Below are 17,664 nucleotides of genomic sequence, written 5' to 3'. Positions count from 1 at the left end.
CAGCTACGGGCCCTTCCATTTGTACTTGTGGGAAGGGTGGAGCGCTCTGCTTGAACTGCAAAAAACTGCATTTGAAACACTCCCCACTCCGCTCTGTCAATCAACATCACACCTGTCCTTCAGAAGCCAGCTTGGAAAGCCCCGCCCCACAGGTTTGCCAGCTGAGACCTGCTGAGAGCTCTCTCGTAACAGCAACTACTACCATTTCCGAAGATGTGACACGTGCCTCCAAATACACCTGGAGGCCTGCAGGTGAAAAAATTGTAGCCTGGCCCTTCTAATATATCAGCGTACTGATCTGTCTGCATGTCTGTTTCTCCTGGCAGACTTCTCATCCTTCGAAAGGGGGCAATCCTTTGTCATTTCATCTTTGGTTTTACACCCAGTGATATCGGCTAGATGGCAAGGATCTAATAATGTCGATTACATAGAGAGTGTTGGCGGGGGTGGAGGAAGACAGGAAGGAAGGAAGGAAGGAAGGAAGGAAGGAAGGAAGAAGGAAGGAAGGAAAGGAAGGAAGGAAGGAAGGAAGGAAGGAAGGAAGGAAGGAAAGAAATAAATGGCGCTCAAATAGAAACACATTATTTTCCATACTGATAGTTAGGATCGGGGATAGAGCTGGAATTCTTTCTGACCATGAAGCCACCTGGGACAGGACCTCATCTCACCTCCAATAGTCCATGGGGTCTGATTGTGAAATGAAGGATGTTCCTGATTTGCTTTGGTCAACGAGGACAACTGCTCGATAAAAACATTTACTAAATGCTTACTTTTTCACCACTGTTTTACATGTTTTGCATGCACTAAGTAATATTTTTACACTCGAAAACTGTGCAGTAAACATGGGCACAGAAAGGTGCATAAAATAGTAAATGTTTAATGAATACTCAGAAAAGTGATCTGCCACATAAATGTCTCCCAGTTGAAATAAAAAGAACATTTTCCAAACCAGAGCCAGAGGGAAGCGTGTCCCTCCCCCTTGCCCAGTAGAAAACGGTGTACTATGATGATGACAGTGATGTTCTTGCTTTTCTTTCCGTTTTATCTCCTGTACCCACGCATTATCTTACCCAAATATCAAGTTCCCTAACTGGTAGTTATGCATTGCCCCTCCCTGTCTTAGGAACAGGACATCTGGAGTACGGAGCTCAGTGGTCCTGCCTGTCCACAGGGGTAGAAGAGGCAGAGCAGCCTTCCAGGGGGGCAGGCGGGACCCAGGAGCTCCAGCGACCGACTGCCCTTCTCACTTCACAGCTCATTTAGACACCATGCCAATCTCTGCCCGGGGCTCTGTGAATCGAAGCTGCTAAAAAGCTCAAGTTCAAGATTTCTGAGCTGGAGTCACCTCTCAGAGAGCACAGCGGGACTCACGCTTACATCTGGCATCAGTCAGTGTCCCCATCAAGGCCATTTAACTTAGCTGGGGGAAAAAATAGAAAAAGTCAGTGCTGGGCCACCCTGTGTGCCTCTCCCCTGCCAGCACGGTGGAGCCCTAGCTTAAAACACAGTTACGCTGGAGGGTCCCTAACACTGTTTTATATGTGAACTAATCCTTCATTGAAAACCCTTTTCAAATCAGGAGTTCAGACAGAATCCAGAAATCAACCTTTCGAACCTCTAAAATTTGAAAGAGCAAGAAACTCCAGCCCAGAGAAGAAAGTGACTTGTTCAAGGTCACACACTGTGATAATGCACGGTGGCCGAAAAATAAAACTCCTTTAATCGCATTAAGCACCCAGCAGAGCGGAGGTCCTAGTGTTTTCGCTTTCCGTTCTGGCTGCCCAGCCCAGCTGGTTCACACTCTGTTCTGATGAGGTTCTGGGAAGCAGGCCAGCTAACTCGAGGGATTTAGATAAAGCTAACAGAAAGAGTTTTACTTTTTCTCCTAAGCCCAACTTTGAGGCCAGAATCGAGTGATCCAGGCAAAAGTAGTGGGTCACTGTCCTCGCGGCCACATTGATGAGCAGAAGCCACTGGCATTAGTCAGTAATAACCCCCCACACTTACCATAGCCTTTGTCCAGTGCTCCATGGTTTATGAAATGCTCTCACCCAGGTTGTCTCATGAGATTCTCTAAGACTCCCCTGGGAAGAGGCAAGGCTGGTCGTTTCTGGTTTTGTTCTTTTAAAAATTCATCATCATCATTATTATTACGGTGACGTTGTTTAATGAAATCCAATACGTTTCAGCTACACATTTTAACACTAAGGCATATATATATTTATGCTGTGTTCACCTCCCATAGTTAGATTTCTTAAGGCTGGTCATTTCAGTACTAATTTTAAAGAAAAAAACTGAACGTTCTTCTGAGATCATCCAACTAGCGGAGCCGAGGGGACCAACTCCTACACCATGACCGCACGTGGTGCAGGAGAGAAGAGAGTCTGGGTGACAGTGACACGTGCTTCGTCCCTCACTCCACGATCGTGTGACGTTGAGAAATATTACAAACCACCCTGATTGTTAACTCTGTATCTCAATCATCTCTCGATCATCTTTATATGCCCCCAACCCTGAAGGATCTTTGATTTAAACACGATGTGACCTATAAAAAATTTTTCGAGTCATAAAAATCAGTAAAACGTGCCATTTTTCTAAGATGATTCAGTCTGTCCTTGTTTTCTGAGACGTTATCTCCATATATTCGAGTCAGCGTGTTCGAGCTACAAGTAACTACGAATTAACTGGCCCATTTCTCTCCTTTTGTGGGTAAAGAAACTGAGGACAAGACAAAAGGCAAGACGACCTTCCCCAGGTGTCATGACAAATTCATGGGAGAGCGCGCCAGGACAAACACCAGCCTCGCCTGAGCTTCGGTTCCGTGCTCCACCCACCAACCTGCCCAAGTCCCCCCACCTTCAACAGAAGCATCCGCCAACCCTACGTGTTCTTAGCAATTCATAGCACTTCGTCAGGACCTATCAGTACTTGTGAATGTGTCTTGTTTATTGTAGCATTACCTCTGAGCCTTCATCTCCTTCAGTGTGACCTTCTATCTTCTTGATTCCCCCAAACCCCCCCACCCCGCCTCTGAGCCTGAGGTCCTCACCTGTAAAATGTAAATAATCCATGTATCTCCCCCTCACACTGTTGTGAACGATATAAATTGATATGCAAATGGGAGTGATTATTATCAGTACTTGGTCTTGGATTTGCATTCTATGCAATCTGAGCAAGATTCTTCTGTGCCTGGGTTTGGCTCTCTGTAAAGGGGACATGTCACAGACTAGGATCTAGCCCAGAGTGAGGCTGCAAAGACACGTGCAGACGTTAACACACCCCGATCTCTTCCAAATGAAATGCATTCTAGCTATCGATGTCCTCATCAATGAATCATTACTATTCCATCGATCTACATTAATCGTGCTTCTATTTAGTCAACTCGCCTGAGTTTTGCACTTCCTGTGTGCCCAGAACTAGGAGGGAAAGAAGAGCAGAGAGGAAGCAGCAGACCCAGCCCTTCCTTCAAGAAGCAGACCGATCTAAGACAAACGACACAGACACAAATAAAACAGACGACATCATAGACAGAATGACTCTACAAGGGTGCATACAGGCATTTGAGGGAGGACAACAAAATAATGGCTCGTTCCTAGATTGGTCCATTAAACAGAAGGATTTTCCGCTGCTTTGCGATGAAAGAAAATAAAAGAGACAAGAACAATTATAATTAGAGTCTTCCTTCTTGACCCTTCCAAAAGCAGCATGGGAGAATTCTGGTCCAGTTTTCACCCTCCCTATCCCTCCTAACTCTTCTGTTAGGGATCCATTTAAGACAAGTAGGGTAACTAAAGTCAAGACAGGGGTTTTACCCCACCCTTTAGTACTGCTGGGAAACTGGAGAGACCCCAAAAAAACTGTATTACAAAAGCAATCACCATCACTCCAAACAGACACCCACAAGCTCACTATAAAACAAAGTGCACACACACAGAGCCAGGTCAAGGTGGTGGAGGTGGGGTGGCTTAGCTTTAGTGGGCCCAGGCCCTGTGGTATCCCATTTCCACAGCCAGCAGCTGCTCAGGGCTATCTCTACGTGCCCATGGAAGAGTTTGTATTCTGGCCCCAGACTCCTCCCTCCCCCACCCCCATTCATCATCAAGCCTATACCGAATGCCTACATCCACAGGATGCTGATTTATGGACCCTCGCCAACCTGTTCTCCTGAGAAGCTCCTTAAAACTACCAGTGTCTTGGGTCCCCGTCCTGGACATTCTGATTCAGGTCTGGAATGTAGCAGCAGAATGTGAGACGTAAGGATGCTCTCTGGTTGATTCTCACGTGTGCTCCTGGTTGACAACCATAATGGAGTCAGATCTTATCTAGTTCACATGATAAACAGAGGTCCCGTAAGAAGGCATGGGTTAATTCAAAGCCACCTAGAGATTTCCTGGCCAAGAAAGGACCCGAGTATCTTGATTTGCACTTCGAGCCCAGGTATCCGTTAGTGTAATAGCATTGACAAAAGGAAGAAAAATGAACTGTTCTTGCTAGTTATCCTCCCTTTATTCCAGAAAGAGGCCTCGACAGGAAAAAAAAAAAAAAGAATATTTCAAAGCCTTATAAGCATACACTTTACATAATCAGAATAGAGAATTCGGTTTTAACATGCCACTTGCATTTAAACACAAGAAAACCAAAACAAAACAGAAATTGCTATTTCTACTGAAACCAGCCCTATGAATTATCTGAGTGATTCCACCAGTACTTCATCCTGGGAGAAGACAGCCTCAGGGTTTTATAAATAGCTATTGTCATTCAGATGGAATTTCTCCTTTTTTTCAATCAGGTATTATTATTGGTAATATTTCTAAAATCACTTTTGAGATAATAAACTTGAAAATCAGAGTCTTATGGATGCATGGGGTTTTTATGACAAAATAAATAGCAGGGCAGGAGGAAATTGTTAGTGTCTCATTTTAGTTAAAATATCTCATTTTGATGAAGGTCCTCAAGGGCAGGAAGCAATGTATGCACATTTAAAATTGGTGGCGTTACACCAAAACAGAGATATTAAGGAAAAATACAATAAAAGATGGTGTTATACACTAGTGAGAAAAGTAAGACCCAGCCTCATCGGCAGCATAGCAACACCTAAGAACACTGTGGCTGAGGTCAGCATTCCTACATTCCTCAAAAAAAAAAAAAAAAAAATAACTCCTTTACCAAAGGACATTATAATCAAAAGCAGACAAGTTTCGTTTTCTTTATGTCTCTTCTCATAAATGCAAAGGATAAGTCAATGGGTTCCGACTAAGAGAGAGTCTCAAATTCTGACCAATTAACATTGTTCATTTCTTAACCTGAGAAAACAGATTCGGGTACACAAGACAAGGCATTAGATGGAAAGAGGGAAATACTGTAAAAAAAAAAAAGAGAAAAACAAGATCGGGATGGGCCTGTTAACACTGGATTATCACTTTATCTCCCATCGAAGAAAGTCTTTTTATATTGTCATCAAACAAAGGTTCGATTTCATCCAAAAGATATTTATTAAGAACGAAGAAAAGCACAGTGTCAGCCGAAAAAAGGATGCCTGATTTTGTTCCTGTACCACAAGAGGACACCAAATAGTACTGGTCACATCAGTCAGGATGGAGCATGCTTTGCTACATTAACATCTTAGTCCCCAGGTTGCGGTTGACCACAAGAAAGCTATTGTGGTTGTTTTTAGTCACTCACGTAAGTCTAATTTAAAGCCAATTATCTGTCTTCGGCAATTGAGAGTCAGCTTAAATCGAGAGAATGTAAAGTTAATATAGCTCCTGTCCCTAGCTGCTTCCACTCCACCATTTTAGAGCTTCCTTTCAAAATGTACAAGACAGAAGAGGCAAAATCTGGAGCGTTCTGGACACTCCTAGCCACCTCAGGCCACAGGGGACACCACGCCCACTCACATTTCCATCGGTGAGGACCTGGGCACACGGGGTTAAAGCTCTAACAAGGAAGCTGGAGATAAATAATCTCCCCGTGAGTTCAGGGAGGGAGATGGTGATGAGAAAGAACACAGCATCGCATCTGCCACAGAAAACCTATTAAATGTATCAGAAAATCAGACAGACCAGTGAGCGGCATCGTTCTGAGCAGCTGAGAAAGTTCTCTAAGACAGGTAAGATTAGAGTCACCTTCAAGGACAGATTAGATGGGGAATACAGAGCACATGCTCTGCGGCAGGAATTCTGTGATCAAAACTCCAGAGGCAGGAAACAGTGTCGTGTGCTTGGAGAACAGTGAGTAAATAAGCCCTGCCGAACAACGGTCAGTGAATAATGGAAGACAGGTATTCGGAAGCAGCTGGCGGGGCGGGATGCGGGGGATCACATTTTGGAGACTTATGAGCTACAGGGAAAGGAAGTTGAAATACTTTTTCAGAAGCATCGTTGTGGTGTGTGAACCCAGACTATCCAGGTAACCCCGGGTCTGGTCCAGATGTCCAATCCACGCAGCTGCAAGTCACCCAACCCACGCCATTATCTCGAGTATCCAAATGCTCACTAATCCCTATTGATTCTCCGTCCTACAGGTATGTCAGAGTCGCACGTTCCCCAGGACCTGCACCTTATTCCAGGCCCTCAGGATCACTTACTTGGTGCCATGAAATAAGTGTTTGTGTTATCCTAAAATTCACATGTTCAAACCCTGATCTTCAGTGTGGTAGGATTTAGAGATGGAGCTGTGGGGAGGCAGAACCCTCGTGACAGGATGAGACAGGAAAGCTCTCTCTTCTTTCCTCCTCCTCCTCCCCCTTTTTCTCACTCTCTCTCCCCACCCTCCCTACCGCGTGACCACACAGCAAAAGGCAGTTGTCTGCACACCAGAACCTGACTATGCCATACCTTGATCTTGGACTTTAGCCTCCAGAACTTTGAGATATAAATGTCTGCTACGGAAGCCCCAGGCCTTGGTGTCTGTTAGAGCAGCTCATGTGACTAAGGTACCCGGCCTCTTGCCACATCCTTGTCCACAGACTCCCTGTCCCTGGCCTCTTTGCCCTTCAGTGTAAGCCTGACACCACGGGGCAGATGGCCTTCCTAAAAACCGTTTCTAAAATGGCATAACACTAGGGCCCCTTTCTGACCTGGCCATGTCTATGTCACCTCCTACCCATACCAAACCATTTGGACATTCTCTGAAAATGTCAGGTTTTTAAGACTCCTGAGCATTTGATACACGCTGTTCCTTTTGACTAAAAGGGCTCCCACTCTTTCCTGCTCAGAAAAATCATATTCATTCTGCAAAACCTCTCTATAAAACAGCCTCCTCCTGATTCTTCCGTCGGTTAATAATTTCCTCCTCTGTGTTAACTTTACATGCTTTTAAAACGCTTTATTGCCTCTGTTTGTTTGCATTGGATCATAGCCTGGTCACTTCTCCATACACAACGTGAGCTCCGGAGAACAGGAAATGTGTCCTCTTCACCTTTGGCTCCCCAGGCCCAAGCCCCGGGTCTGGTTCAGAGTACATGCTCAGTAAACGCTTTTCAATCAGATGTGAAGTTAATATAATAGACACTAGCTAAGGTAGAATCTGGGTCTAATTCCCAGGCTTAATACTACGTGCTCCAGTGTAATAATAATCATCATAATAGATAGAAAGATACAGAATATTATAAAGAAAGAATATGAAGAAGAAAAATGCTATGGATCCAGCAGGAAAAAATTCTTTAATCATACTTAATAATAGTTTTTAAGAACGCATTCTGGGCCAGACGCTGTGCTAGATGCTTTCAATATATTATCTCACTTATTATCAAAACCCCTTAAAGAAGAAATACTATCATTATTCACATTTCGAAGATGAATAAATTGAGGCACATAGGAATTAAGCATCTAGCCCAAGGCCAGACAGCTAGCACGAGTAGAGCCAGGATCTGAATGCAGGCACTCCGAAACAGAACCAATACAAAAGCTGCTCTATGGTACAAGGACAAGCTCAGATATTAGGACCAAAGTGAAAGACACAGAGAGCAATTAGGACAACACCAAGGCAAGAGAGCTGACGGAACGGGAGCGTGAGGACATGCATTAAGCTCCCTGCCCTCGGTAATTTAGAAACAGCACGAGTATGTGTTCGTAGGAGTGGTATGGTAACTACATGTTTTTAAATAGAAACCATACTTGATTAACTATGTGCTCGGGCTGTACTTAGATCTCAACGTTTGACAATGGGACAATAAATACCTCATTATGATAAATATAATTACTAGGCAAGGAAAACAAAATGAATCAGCATTAGTAGTTTAAAAAAATGCACCATGACGCCGGAAGGAAGTGCCCTAAGAACAAGTGAAGTGTAAATCTAAGCGGCTACTTTTCATCGTTCACTTTTCCCCTTTCGCTAAATTCTGAAGTGTCTCTATCAATTGGCAATGTGTTTATTACAAGTCTGCCGGAGATGGCCTGCCCTGTGGTATAGGATGTAGAGAAATTTAAATGGGAGAGGAAAGACTGAGTAGAGGAAAGAAAGAGAAAAAAAAAATTCCTTTGATTCCCTAGAGCTACACTAGCAATTCGATTCTATTCCAAAAATGTGTCTTAAACTTCTGACTTGCAGCCTGAACAGAGCTCAGTGACGGGGATGCCAGTGGGAACATCACGGTCTGTCCTCTTGCTGGGAGGCGGTGCTATCTAAAGTCAGACCCTAACAAAGCTTTCTTGCCAGGCGAAGACCAGAGGAAAGAATCTTAGCAGAGGAGACAGAACAGTGATGCGAGAAAGGCCACGGTCTGTCGAAGGGACTGGGACTAAGGTGGCCGCAGTAGGAACAACTAAAGTGGACGGATAGGAAAGATATCCGTGAGGGAGAAACAACAGGAGGTGGGCATGGTGACGTGTCGGGCCTGAGGATGACGGCAAAGTGACAGAGTGCCTAGGCACAGACTTGCAGAACTGGGACGGAAATGGAGCCCATCCTCAAAAGGAAAGATGCCAAGGGAAGCGCACGTTTCCAGATAAAAGGAGTCTTCAGCTTAGGATATCCTGGTCTTTTGGTGTCTGTGGGACAGACTCAAGAATGCGTCTTCTAGGCTTTTGGACAGCTGGGTCTGTAATTCAGGAGAGAGACGAGACCTGGAGATTTCCATCAGGGATTCACCACTACAGTATGATGAGAATCAAAGAAGCAGCCAAGATCGTGCAGCGAGAAAGCATTGAGAAGAGAACCTGGGAACGGAATCCTGAAGAAAACCAACAACGAAAGGACAAGTTGGAGGAAACGAGCCCATAAAACACAGTCAGAAGAATAGACAGGGAAGCTGAAGGGAAAGCAGCACAGTGTGATACAATGTAAGGTGAAAAAAAGAACTTATCTCAATAAAGAAGAAGTCGTCAGCTGTGCCACGTGCTTCTGAGAAGCCAAGGAAGGTACGAACCCCAAAGCATCCATCAGATTCAATACCAATGGACTGTTTGTCCCTTTGGTGAGAGTTATTCATTGGAGTGATAGGTTGCAGGAGTAGCCTGTGGTGGGTTGGGATAAAATGTGTATTGACGATTCTTTTAAGATGGGAGTGCATCTCAAAGAAGACAGACAGTCAGGGGATATTTTTAAGACGTGAGAAACTTAAAAGTGTTTATATGCAACTGGGAAGGAGCTAGTAGAACAGGTAGGATTCTAAATGAAGGCGAAGAGAAGCGGTAATGGAAGTGTGAAGTCCTCAAGATACAAGCAGAAGGCATTCAGAGCACAGGGGGATAGACTGGTCTTCGCCTGGAATGGATCATAAAAAGACCTGTGAAAAGAAGGGAATTCAGAAGCAATAAGAAGAGCAAAGAAGTTACATTTGTAGAGCCTAACCCAGGATTTTCGTCATCAATCGATCAACAGCCAAATGAGGAATTCACCATCTGAGAGCAGAGAGCCTCCTGTTCCCTAGGGTTTCTGTTCTATTCGCACAGCAGACTGGGACACAGGAATTCGAAGAACAGAAAGAGAGGAAAATCCCCAGCTCTGCCACACAGCTGTATCATGACTTATAAAAACCACTTGACTTCACACACCTTTGAATGCAAACAGATACACTTACCAGTTTAGTATGAATAAGTCTAAAATGAAGTTCATTAAAGATGGACCACAGAATGCCTTCGGAATGTAATTCCAAGTATTTATTAGGTGCCCACTCTTCCAGGGCTGTCACTGTACCCAAAGGAATAAGATTGCCCTACATTTGAGTAGTGCTTGACCAGTGATTACTATGTCACATCTAGACAGTCAACGTGCAGGTTCATAGAGCCCATGCTGAGATAACGTTTCACTGAATCTGGGACAGAGCCTGTCTAGTATCTGTATTTCTACCAGGGTCATTGGTGACGCCAGACCATTTGGAAACCCAATACTGTATAACACAGAGCAAACCTTCTCAGACATCATCTAATTTAATGCACATGCTAGGTGTCGGAGCTCTCAAATTGGTAAAAGCTGAAACAAAAACAAGCGCTAACATCTCAGTAAATAAAAGTGTCTACTGTTCATGTGTGCCTTAGGTCAGATAAGATGTAACTACTGAGCGCACACTATGCACCAAATCCCCTTCTTGGCAAAGGGACTATACACATTTGCAGTGTATTTAAGGTTTTCCTCAAATATATCTTAGTCTATTATGAAAGAAAACGAAAAGTAGGATTTCACTTTTTTTTTTTTTTTCACAAGGATGGGGAGCATGGCATACGGAATGCAGTCAGCAGTAATGTAATGGCTAGGTGGAGAGCCAGAGGGGTGATAGAGTAATTGGGGGGGCTGTTTCATAAACTATGCAAATATCTAACCAATGTACTGTATACTTGAAACGAATAATGAAATAAAATAAAATCCTAAAAAAAGAAAGGAAAGAAGGAAGGGAGGGAGGGAAGAAAATCAACCAACGATGCCTGTTCAGTTTGGTAAGCGTTTGGGTTTTCTTCTCCAACCCTCCCCACCCCCTCGCCACCCCCCCAGACTTCGTTGCTGGAGTTCATACTCCCTGAACACAGAACGCGGGCAGGCGGTGCCCTCAGTTACAATCGGCTTGGAGGAGGAGCTGGGGGCAGCGGTTGGAAGCGCGCAGCGACACCTTGCAGAAGCGCCGCGCCCCTCGCGCGCTCCCCGCGACGTTCACACCTCCGCTCGCAGGGTAGGCGCGCGCCCCGGTGCGCGCGGGGACAGGGCGGGGAGGGGTGGCGCGCTCTGGAGACCCGCCCCTACTCCCCTCCCCCTCCAGCGGAGATCGACAGGGCCTGGGCACCCGCCCCAACCAATGAGCGCGTCCCGGGGCGGGCCCTGGACCCAATCGCTCCGGCTACTTAGAGTCGTCGCCTCCGCTGTGGGAAACCAGAACCGAGTCGGGACTGCCCAGGTGGACCAGGCGCCCCAGCCAGCGGCGACCGGCCGACGCACCGCTTCCGCGCCGCGCACCGCACGGTTCCGCACGGGACAGAGTGGAGCTGCAGCCCCACGCGCCGCCCAGGACCCTCTCGCCACCACCGCCTCCGCAGCACCCATGGGGAACAGGAGACTTTAAAGGAGTTTGGGGTTTCGGGAGCAGGGAAATCACGGGTACGGAAAGGCGGCTGTCTTTGCCTTGGAAACGTTTTCTTCTTCGATCGTTTGGACCCTGTGCCGGGTAGGGCGTAGGGGGGCGTTTTGGCTGAAAGTGGACCTTCCTACACAATCCACACGCACACCGCACACGTACACAGCGCCGGCTTCCCCCTTCCCTCCCTCGCCTCTTTGTTAGGTTATTTTAGACAGAGCAGCCTCGCCCTGGCGCAGCCGGATCGGCTCTGCTGGGGAGAAGGCAGGAGAAATAAGGGGCAGAGTGCACCTGCCTGTGTGGCCAGGTGTGCCCGGGCGCTTGGGCGTAGGTGCATCGGCGTGCGTTCGAGTGGGGGGCTGGAACCGCGTACCAATGTGGGGGTCTGAGTGTGTCATCGAGAAGGTCTGTCGTGTGTGTGTGTGTGTGTGTGTGTGTGTGTGTGACACTATCACACCAGTGTACGAGCAATGTCTGGACTCCAAGTGTGCAACATTTTGCTGGTGTCAGATGAGCGCCTGCGAATGTGTCCGGTTGTCATTGTGCGAGGCGCTGTCAGGAGAGGAGCGGGACCTCATGCAAAACCGAGGGGTGGGTTGAGAGCGTAGGGACAGAGATGAGAGCGCCGCTTGCTCCAATCTCTGAAGACTTAGGCGCCCCCTCTCCCTTCCAGCTGACCCCTCCGTCCTTTCCTGAGTACACCTCCCACGCTGTCACAACCCGCGCCGTCCCACCCACTGGGACCCCACGCCCTCCAGGCCTCCTGCCTTTTCTCTCTTGTGGGAGTTGGACCGGGTTCCCTGACGGAGTCCGCGGCTGTGTTGTGGCGTCCGCGCTCACTCGCTGGTGGCTTCTGTGCCCGTCCCACCCGCAAGGAGGCACGGGAGACTCGGCTGGCCGGGGGACTCCGGTACCGTAGCGTGGGCGGGCGGGCAGGTCCCGTCCCAGGGGCACTACGCGTCCGGCGGAGCGGCAGCTGGATTCTGATCCGCGTCTCTCCCTCTTCTCTGATCCCGCAGGTCCCCGCTTCTGGCCCTCACCTCGCCGCGTCATTGATGGGCAACCAACTGGACCGCATCACCCACCTCAACTACAGCGAGCTGCCCACAGGGGACCCGTCGGGGATCGAGAAGGACGAGCTGAGGGTTGGGGTCGCCTACTTCTTCTCGGATGAGGAGGAGGACCTGGACGAACGCGGCCAGCCGGACAAGTTTGGTGTGAAGGCCGCTCCGGGCTGCACTCCCGGCCCGGAGAGCCCCAGCCGCCACCACCACCACCTGCTGCACCAGCTGGTCCTTAACGAAACTCAGTTCTCCGCCTTTCGGGGCCAGGAATGCATCTTTTCCAAAGTGAGCGGCGGCCCTCAGGGCGCCGACCTGAGCGTCTGTGCGGTCACCGCGCTGCCCGCTCTCTGCGAGCCGGGCGATCTGCTAGAGCTGCTGTGGCTGCAGCCTGCGCCGGAGCCGCCCGCGCCTGCCCCGCACTGGGCGGTCTACGTGGGCGGCGGGCAGATCATCCACCTGCACCAAGGCGAGATCCGCCAGGACAGCCTGTATGAGGCGGGCGCGGCCAACGTGGGCCGGGTGGTGAATAGCTGGTACCGCTACCGCCCGCTGGTGGCCGAGCTGGTGGTGCAGAACGCCTGTGGCCACCTGGGCCTCAAAAGCGAGGAGATCTGCTGGACGAACTCGGAGAGCTTCGCCGCCTGGTGCCGCTTTGGCAAGCGGGAGTTCAAGGCGGGAGGGGAGGTGCCGGCCGGCACGCAGCCCCCGCAGCAGCAGTACTATCTCAAGGTGCACCTGGGCGAGAACAAGGTGCACACGGCCAGGTTTCACAGCCTGGAAGACCTCATCCGCGAGAAGCGCCGCATCGACGCCAGCGGTCGCCTGCGCGTGCTCCAGGAGCTCGCCGACCTGGTGGACGACAAGGAGTAGCCTGGGGGTGCTGCCTGCCCCTCCTGTATCCCCGCGTCCCGCCCCCTTCCCAGCCGGCGATTCACCACCCCCGCCTCCCTCGCACGTCCTCCGCGAGCCAGTGCCAGGCTGCACCCTCGCACCCCTCCAGCAAGTGGCAGGAAGTCTCAAGAACTGGCTCGGGGACCGGAAGGGCAACCGTGCGAGCCCGGCCGAGACGCCCAGCCGCGGGCGATGGTGTTGAGAAACGTAGCGTGCTTTCCCCTTGAGTTATGAGGGTGGGGGGGGTGGAGGGAGAAAGGGCTGAGGGGAGCAGGGACTAGACTGCTCCCCGAGCCACTGCTCAGCGACTATCACCCCACCTACTAGAAAGGGACCATCACTGTCCCCAAACGCGCACCCAAAGACCGGTCGGAGGTGAGAATTGAGCTTTTCAGGGCGCAGTTCAGCTCCTGTATGGATGTGTCCCCAGATCGCAGGATTTCCAAGAAATCGAGCCTGTCCCTTATGCACTTGTGAATCATTCCACAAGAGAGCGGGACTCCGGGTTATCCCAAGGCTGCCTGGGACTGTTCCAGCTCTCCAGCCCCAGGTCCCCTGCCGCCGTATCCAGGCTCCGGGCTAAGCTAGATAGTGTTTGCTTCCTGTTCTTTCCACCCAGGGAAGCGAGCGCCACCCCCACCCGTGCTCGCCTGTGAGTCTCCCTCTCTGGCAGGGAAGCCTCTGGTCCGGGGAGGAACATGGCGCAGCTAATTTGGTGAGGAGCTCCGGCCCCGCACCCCCGGCAAGGAGAAGGTTCTCCTGGTATCTGGGAACTCGAATTCGTGGAGGAGGGCGCTTGTCGTTCTTAACCCTAGATGGCTCCGTCCTTGGGCTGCATTTCAAAAATAATCCTATTTTTAAAGGGGTCGGAGGAGAGGGAGGGGGAAGACATGGCAGCATTCCAGAAACCAGCATTATTACAGCACCATAGCCAGTATATTTAGTTTGGCTTTTCCTAGCATAGAAATCTTAGAAGATGGAGAAGTGGAAATAAAGTTTTAGAAATGAGGGAGCAGTTTTCCAACTATGTCAACAAAGCCTATCTGTTGATGTTTTTATTGATCATCTTAGCAACACGCTAATAAAATTTCAAATTGAAATTTTTATTTTCATGGCTTTAATCCATGATAGTTTAAATACTGGGGGCCATTAAGAGTGGATTTAGCTAAGAGCTTAGCTAACATTGCCTTTTCACTCTATTTTTCTCAAATCCTTTGAGAATTGTTTTTGACTACTGTCGTTAATTTTTTTTTTTTTTTTTTTGGCTTTAAACGGCAGCCCTAGTAATGGTAGAATTGTTCATCAGTGTGTATATTGTACTGAATTTCTGTCAGTTAAGGGGTTTACTGCTTTGGTGGAAATTGCTAGCGGGTTCCATGATGTTTCTTTTCTCTCTGTTGCAAACCATTACCATTCCACATTCGCATTTCTATTTTTCTTCCTCTCTCCTTGATCTCCTTAAAACATGAATCTAGAGTTCCTGGCTTTCCCCCTCCTCTTTAGACAGTCCAAAATTCATTCCTAAACACTAGAAAGGACTTGTAGGATCAGGACAAATGTGTATTTTTTTTCAAAAAATTAAGGCAGTTTGAAACCCCTTCCCTAGGCAAGGTTACACCAACTTTTCGCCCTGTGCTGAAGCCCCAGCCTGACTGTTACTTAATTCAGTGTGTTTGACACCTAAGGCATCCACCTCCCTGTCGGGGGACTTTGTCAAATAACAGTGTTTAGCTAATTGTTGCAAGCAATTGCCTATCGACAGCTGTGATTTAGTTGAACAGCAAATATTATGGCCAAAGCCAGTTTCTTGGCATTTCAAAAATAATGCAATAAAAATTAGTCGAGGTTAGCTGAGACTGGAAATGCCTTTTTCATAGTAAGTGATTCATTTCTGTTTTGTGTTTTGGCTTTCATCCTGGATTCGTTCCCTGATCCTGAATCAAAAGGTCAGATCAATGGAATATGAAAACTAGACTATTTTTCTTAAGCCTATTGAGTGATTTATTTTTAAAAATGTTTAAATGCATACCCTTTTCTTTCAGCACCTACAATGGCAAAACTTTTGTAATAACGAACTTACCTTTGCATGTATGGAGAACTGAAAGTCGTTTATTTCCCTAACTTATTCCTCTCTCAAATAACAGATGGCAGATCATAAACCAAAATTCTTTACTGTATCTACAGTCCACAGTCCTCGCCGTGTTCTCCTACTGTACCTTGGCTCTCTGCTGTATTAAATGCCGTCCTAAACACTTGATCCAACAGGACTCCTTCGTGACATTCTGTCTTCTACCTGCCACTCAGAGGATGGGAATGCAGCAAAAGATATGAGTCTGTCTCTGTCACACCTGAAACTAAGATTTATTTCTTCTGATGGCACATAATCTGACTTTTTCTCTTACTAGGAGGGTCACTATAACAGAGGAATGGCTTATCAGCTTTATACTTGCCGAAGCTAGACTGGAGATAAAGATAAGTTTGGCAGCCAGAGTAGCATTCATCACTATATTGGTATATTAAGGATTGGGTCGATAGTACTACTACAAATTTACAATAGTGAAACACCGGTTACAAAGAAAACTCGAAAGGTTTATAAGATTTCTCATATTCCTGTTGAAATCGTCACTGATTATCTGTTGATCAATATTAATAACAACCAATAGCAGAAAAATTCTAGTCATAGTGTGTCATGGAGAGGATATTAGCAAAACATAATCTAATAGCTTTATCCCCCTCCCAAAATACATACTTTTAGGGCGTTATGAATGAAGTGAGTGAAACCAAGAAGGTAGAAGTCCCCTCTGAAGATGGCGTGGGTACACTTGATTTTTATTATAAGTGAATACAATACCTCTGGATTTGATCAGAGTTATCGAAATTAAGCTAAAAGCCTCCTAACGTTTCATAGAAGTCAGAAATTTAGCTTTGGCTTTAGTTATGCTCAAGAGAACAGAGCTTCACAGTAACTTTTACGGTGCGCCGAGCGTAGCTGACCCGGGCTTGGTCCCAGCAGCCCCCAGTACAGAGAGGCAAGCTCTCCTTCTGCAACGAGTCTCTCTCCACTTTCAGGGGGTGATTCTGACACGCAAACTACTAAAAAATGATGAAGTGATTTTACTCCAAGGCATGCTTCGCTACACGTTTTATTATTTAAATTAAAAAAAAAACAAAAAACCTGGGAGGAAGAGAGAAGCTGGTGCATACTTCTTAAACAAGCCAGCCCTGAAATACTGTTATTCCCTGAAGCATATTCCTTTTTTTTTTTTTTAAGAAAAAAATCCTGGAGAAGTTACATGTATTGCATTTATTTTTAAATAAAATTAAAAGTCTATCAATGAGCCAAAGTCTATCTATAGTTCCTCGATATTTAAAAATTTAAATACCTGTCATTTCATGACTATATTTTATTAAAAGAAACTATGTTCACTTATAGTTAGAAAACACTTGCGCCAGATTAGAACATCAAACGCAGAAGCAGCTGTAAGTTGAGTAATGTCAGGTGATTTTACTAGATTTTTAAATGTTTGATGTTTATCTTCCTCTTTGTATCATGTTTCTATGATAAACACTCTTTTGTCAGAAAAGCATGCTATCAGTGTTTACAAACTAATGAATTATCTGAATAAGTTAGTATATCCCAACGGTCTTCAAGCATTACCTTATTGATTATGTTTTGTGTGTGCTTTCAATATCTATATGAGTTCAAGGTCTTAGTCATCTTAGAGAAGGGTCAGATTTCGGTGAGATTAATACTAATTGCACAAACGTTATAGGACCACCTAATTTCTTTTGATCCAGATGCGTATCCTCAAAGTTTTCTACTTTCTCTTTTTTAAACAAATGTAAGAAATCTAGTTAGGTTTGCCTTACAGAGATGATTCGCCACACGCATAAAGGATCTGCAGGTAAAAAGTACAGGTTTTTTGGTCTCTCGAAACATTAAGAACTGTGTTTAAAAAAATGGTTGTCTAAGACCCAGCTCAACGTTTTGTTCACAATTATTAATTATTAACAGTATATAAATACACACACATTCATAAATTTACATATATACGCGTACACATGTATACGTGTATATATATATAATTTCTACCTATAGCTAGAAATTATGATTTTGTTCAGAACTACATATAGATATAGATCTGCACACGCATACATACTATTTTAAAACAAAATAGAGAATGACTTGAGCGCTGCAAAAAC

The 17,664-nt window shown here is 46.6% G+C and overlaps 1 protein-coding gene across 2 annotated transcripts; it reads left to right on the top strand.

Annotated features, from left to right (window-relative positions):
• The first annotated feature begins 11,253 nt into the window (after positions 1-11,253).
• LRATD1 (LRAT domain containing 1) lies at positions 11,254-14,561 on the top strand. 2 transcript variants are annotated; one of them, XM_039887822.1, is made up of 2 exons: positions 11,254-11,596; positions 12,526-14,561. In XM_039887822.1, exon 2 carries the CDS (start codon positions 12,562-12,564, stop codon positions 13,438-13,440), a length of 879 nt encoding a protein of 292 aa, XP_039743756.1. In that variant the 5' UTR covers positions 11,254-11,596; positions 12,526-12,561; the 3' UTR covers positions 13,441-14,561. The 2 variants fall into 2 exon arrangements, with proteins under 2 accessions (XP_039743756.1, XP_039743755.1); XM_039887821.1 differs by having other exon boundaries at positions 11,256-11,529.
• Positions 14,562-17,664: the final 3,103 nt, after the last annotated feature.

This window comes from Pteropus medius, unplaced genomic scaffold (assembly GCF_902729225.1).
Source record: "Pteropus medius unplaced genomic scaffold, Ma_sr-lr_union100, whole genome shotgun sequence".
Classification (NCBI taxonomy): domain Eukaryota; kingdom Metazoa; phylum Chordata; class Mammalia; order Chiroptera; family Pteropodidae; genus Pteropus; species Pteropus medius.
This window is presented reverse-complemented; position numbering and strand designations above follow the sequence as displayed.

What these genes read in the sequence shown, in the direction of transcription:
- LRATD1 (XM_039887822.1), top strand. Translation starts at nt 12,562, where the DNA reads ATGGGCAACCAACTGGACCGCATCACCCACCTCAACTACAGCGAGCTG.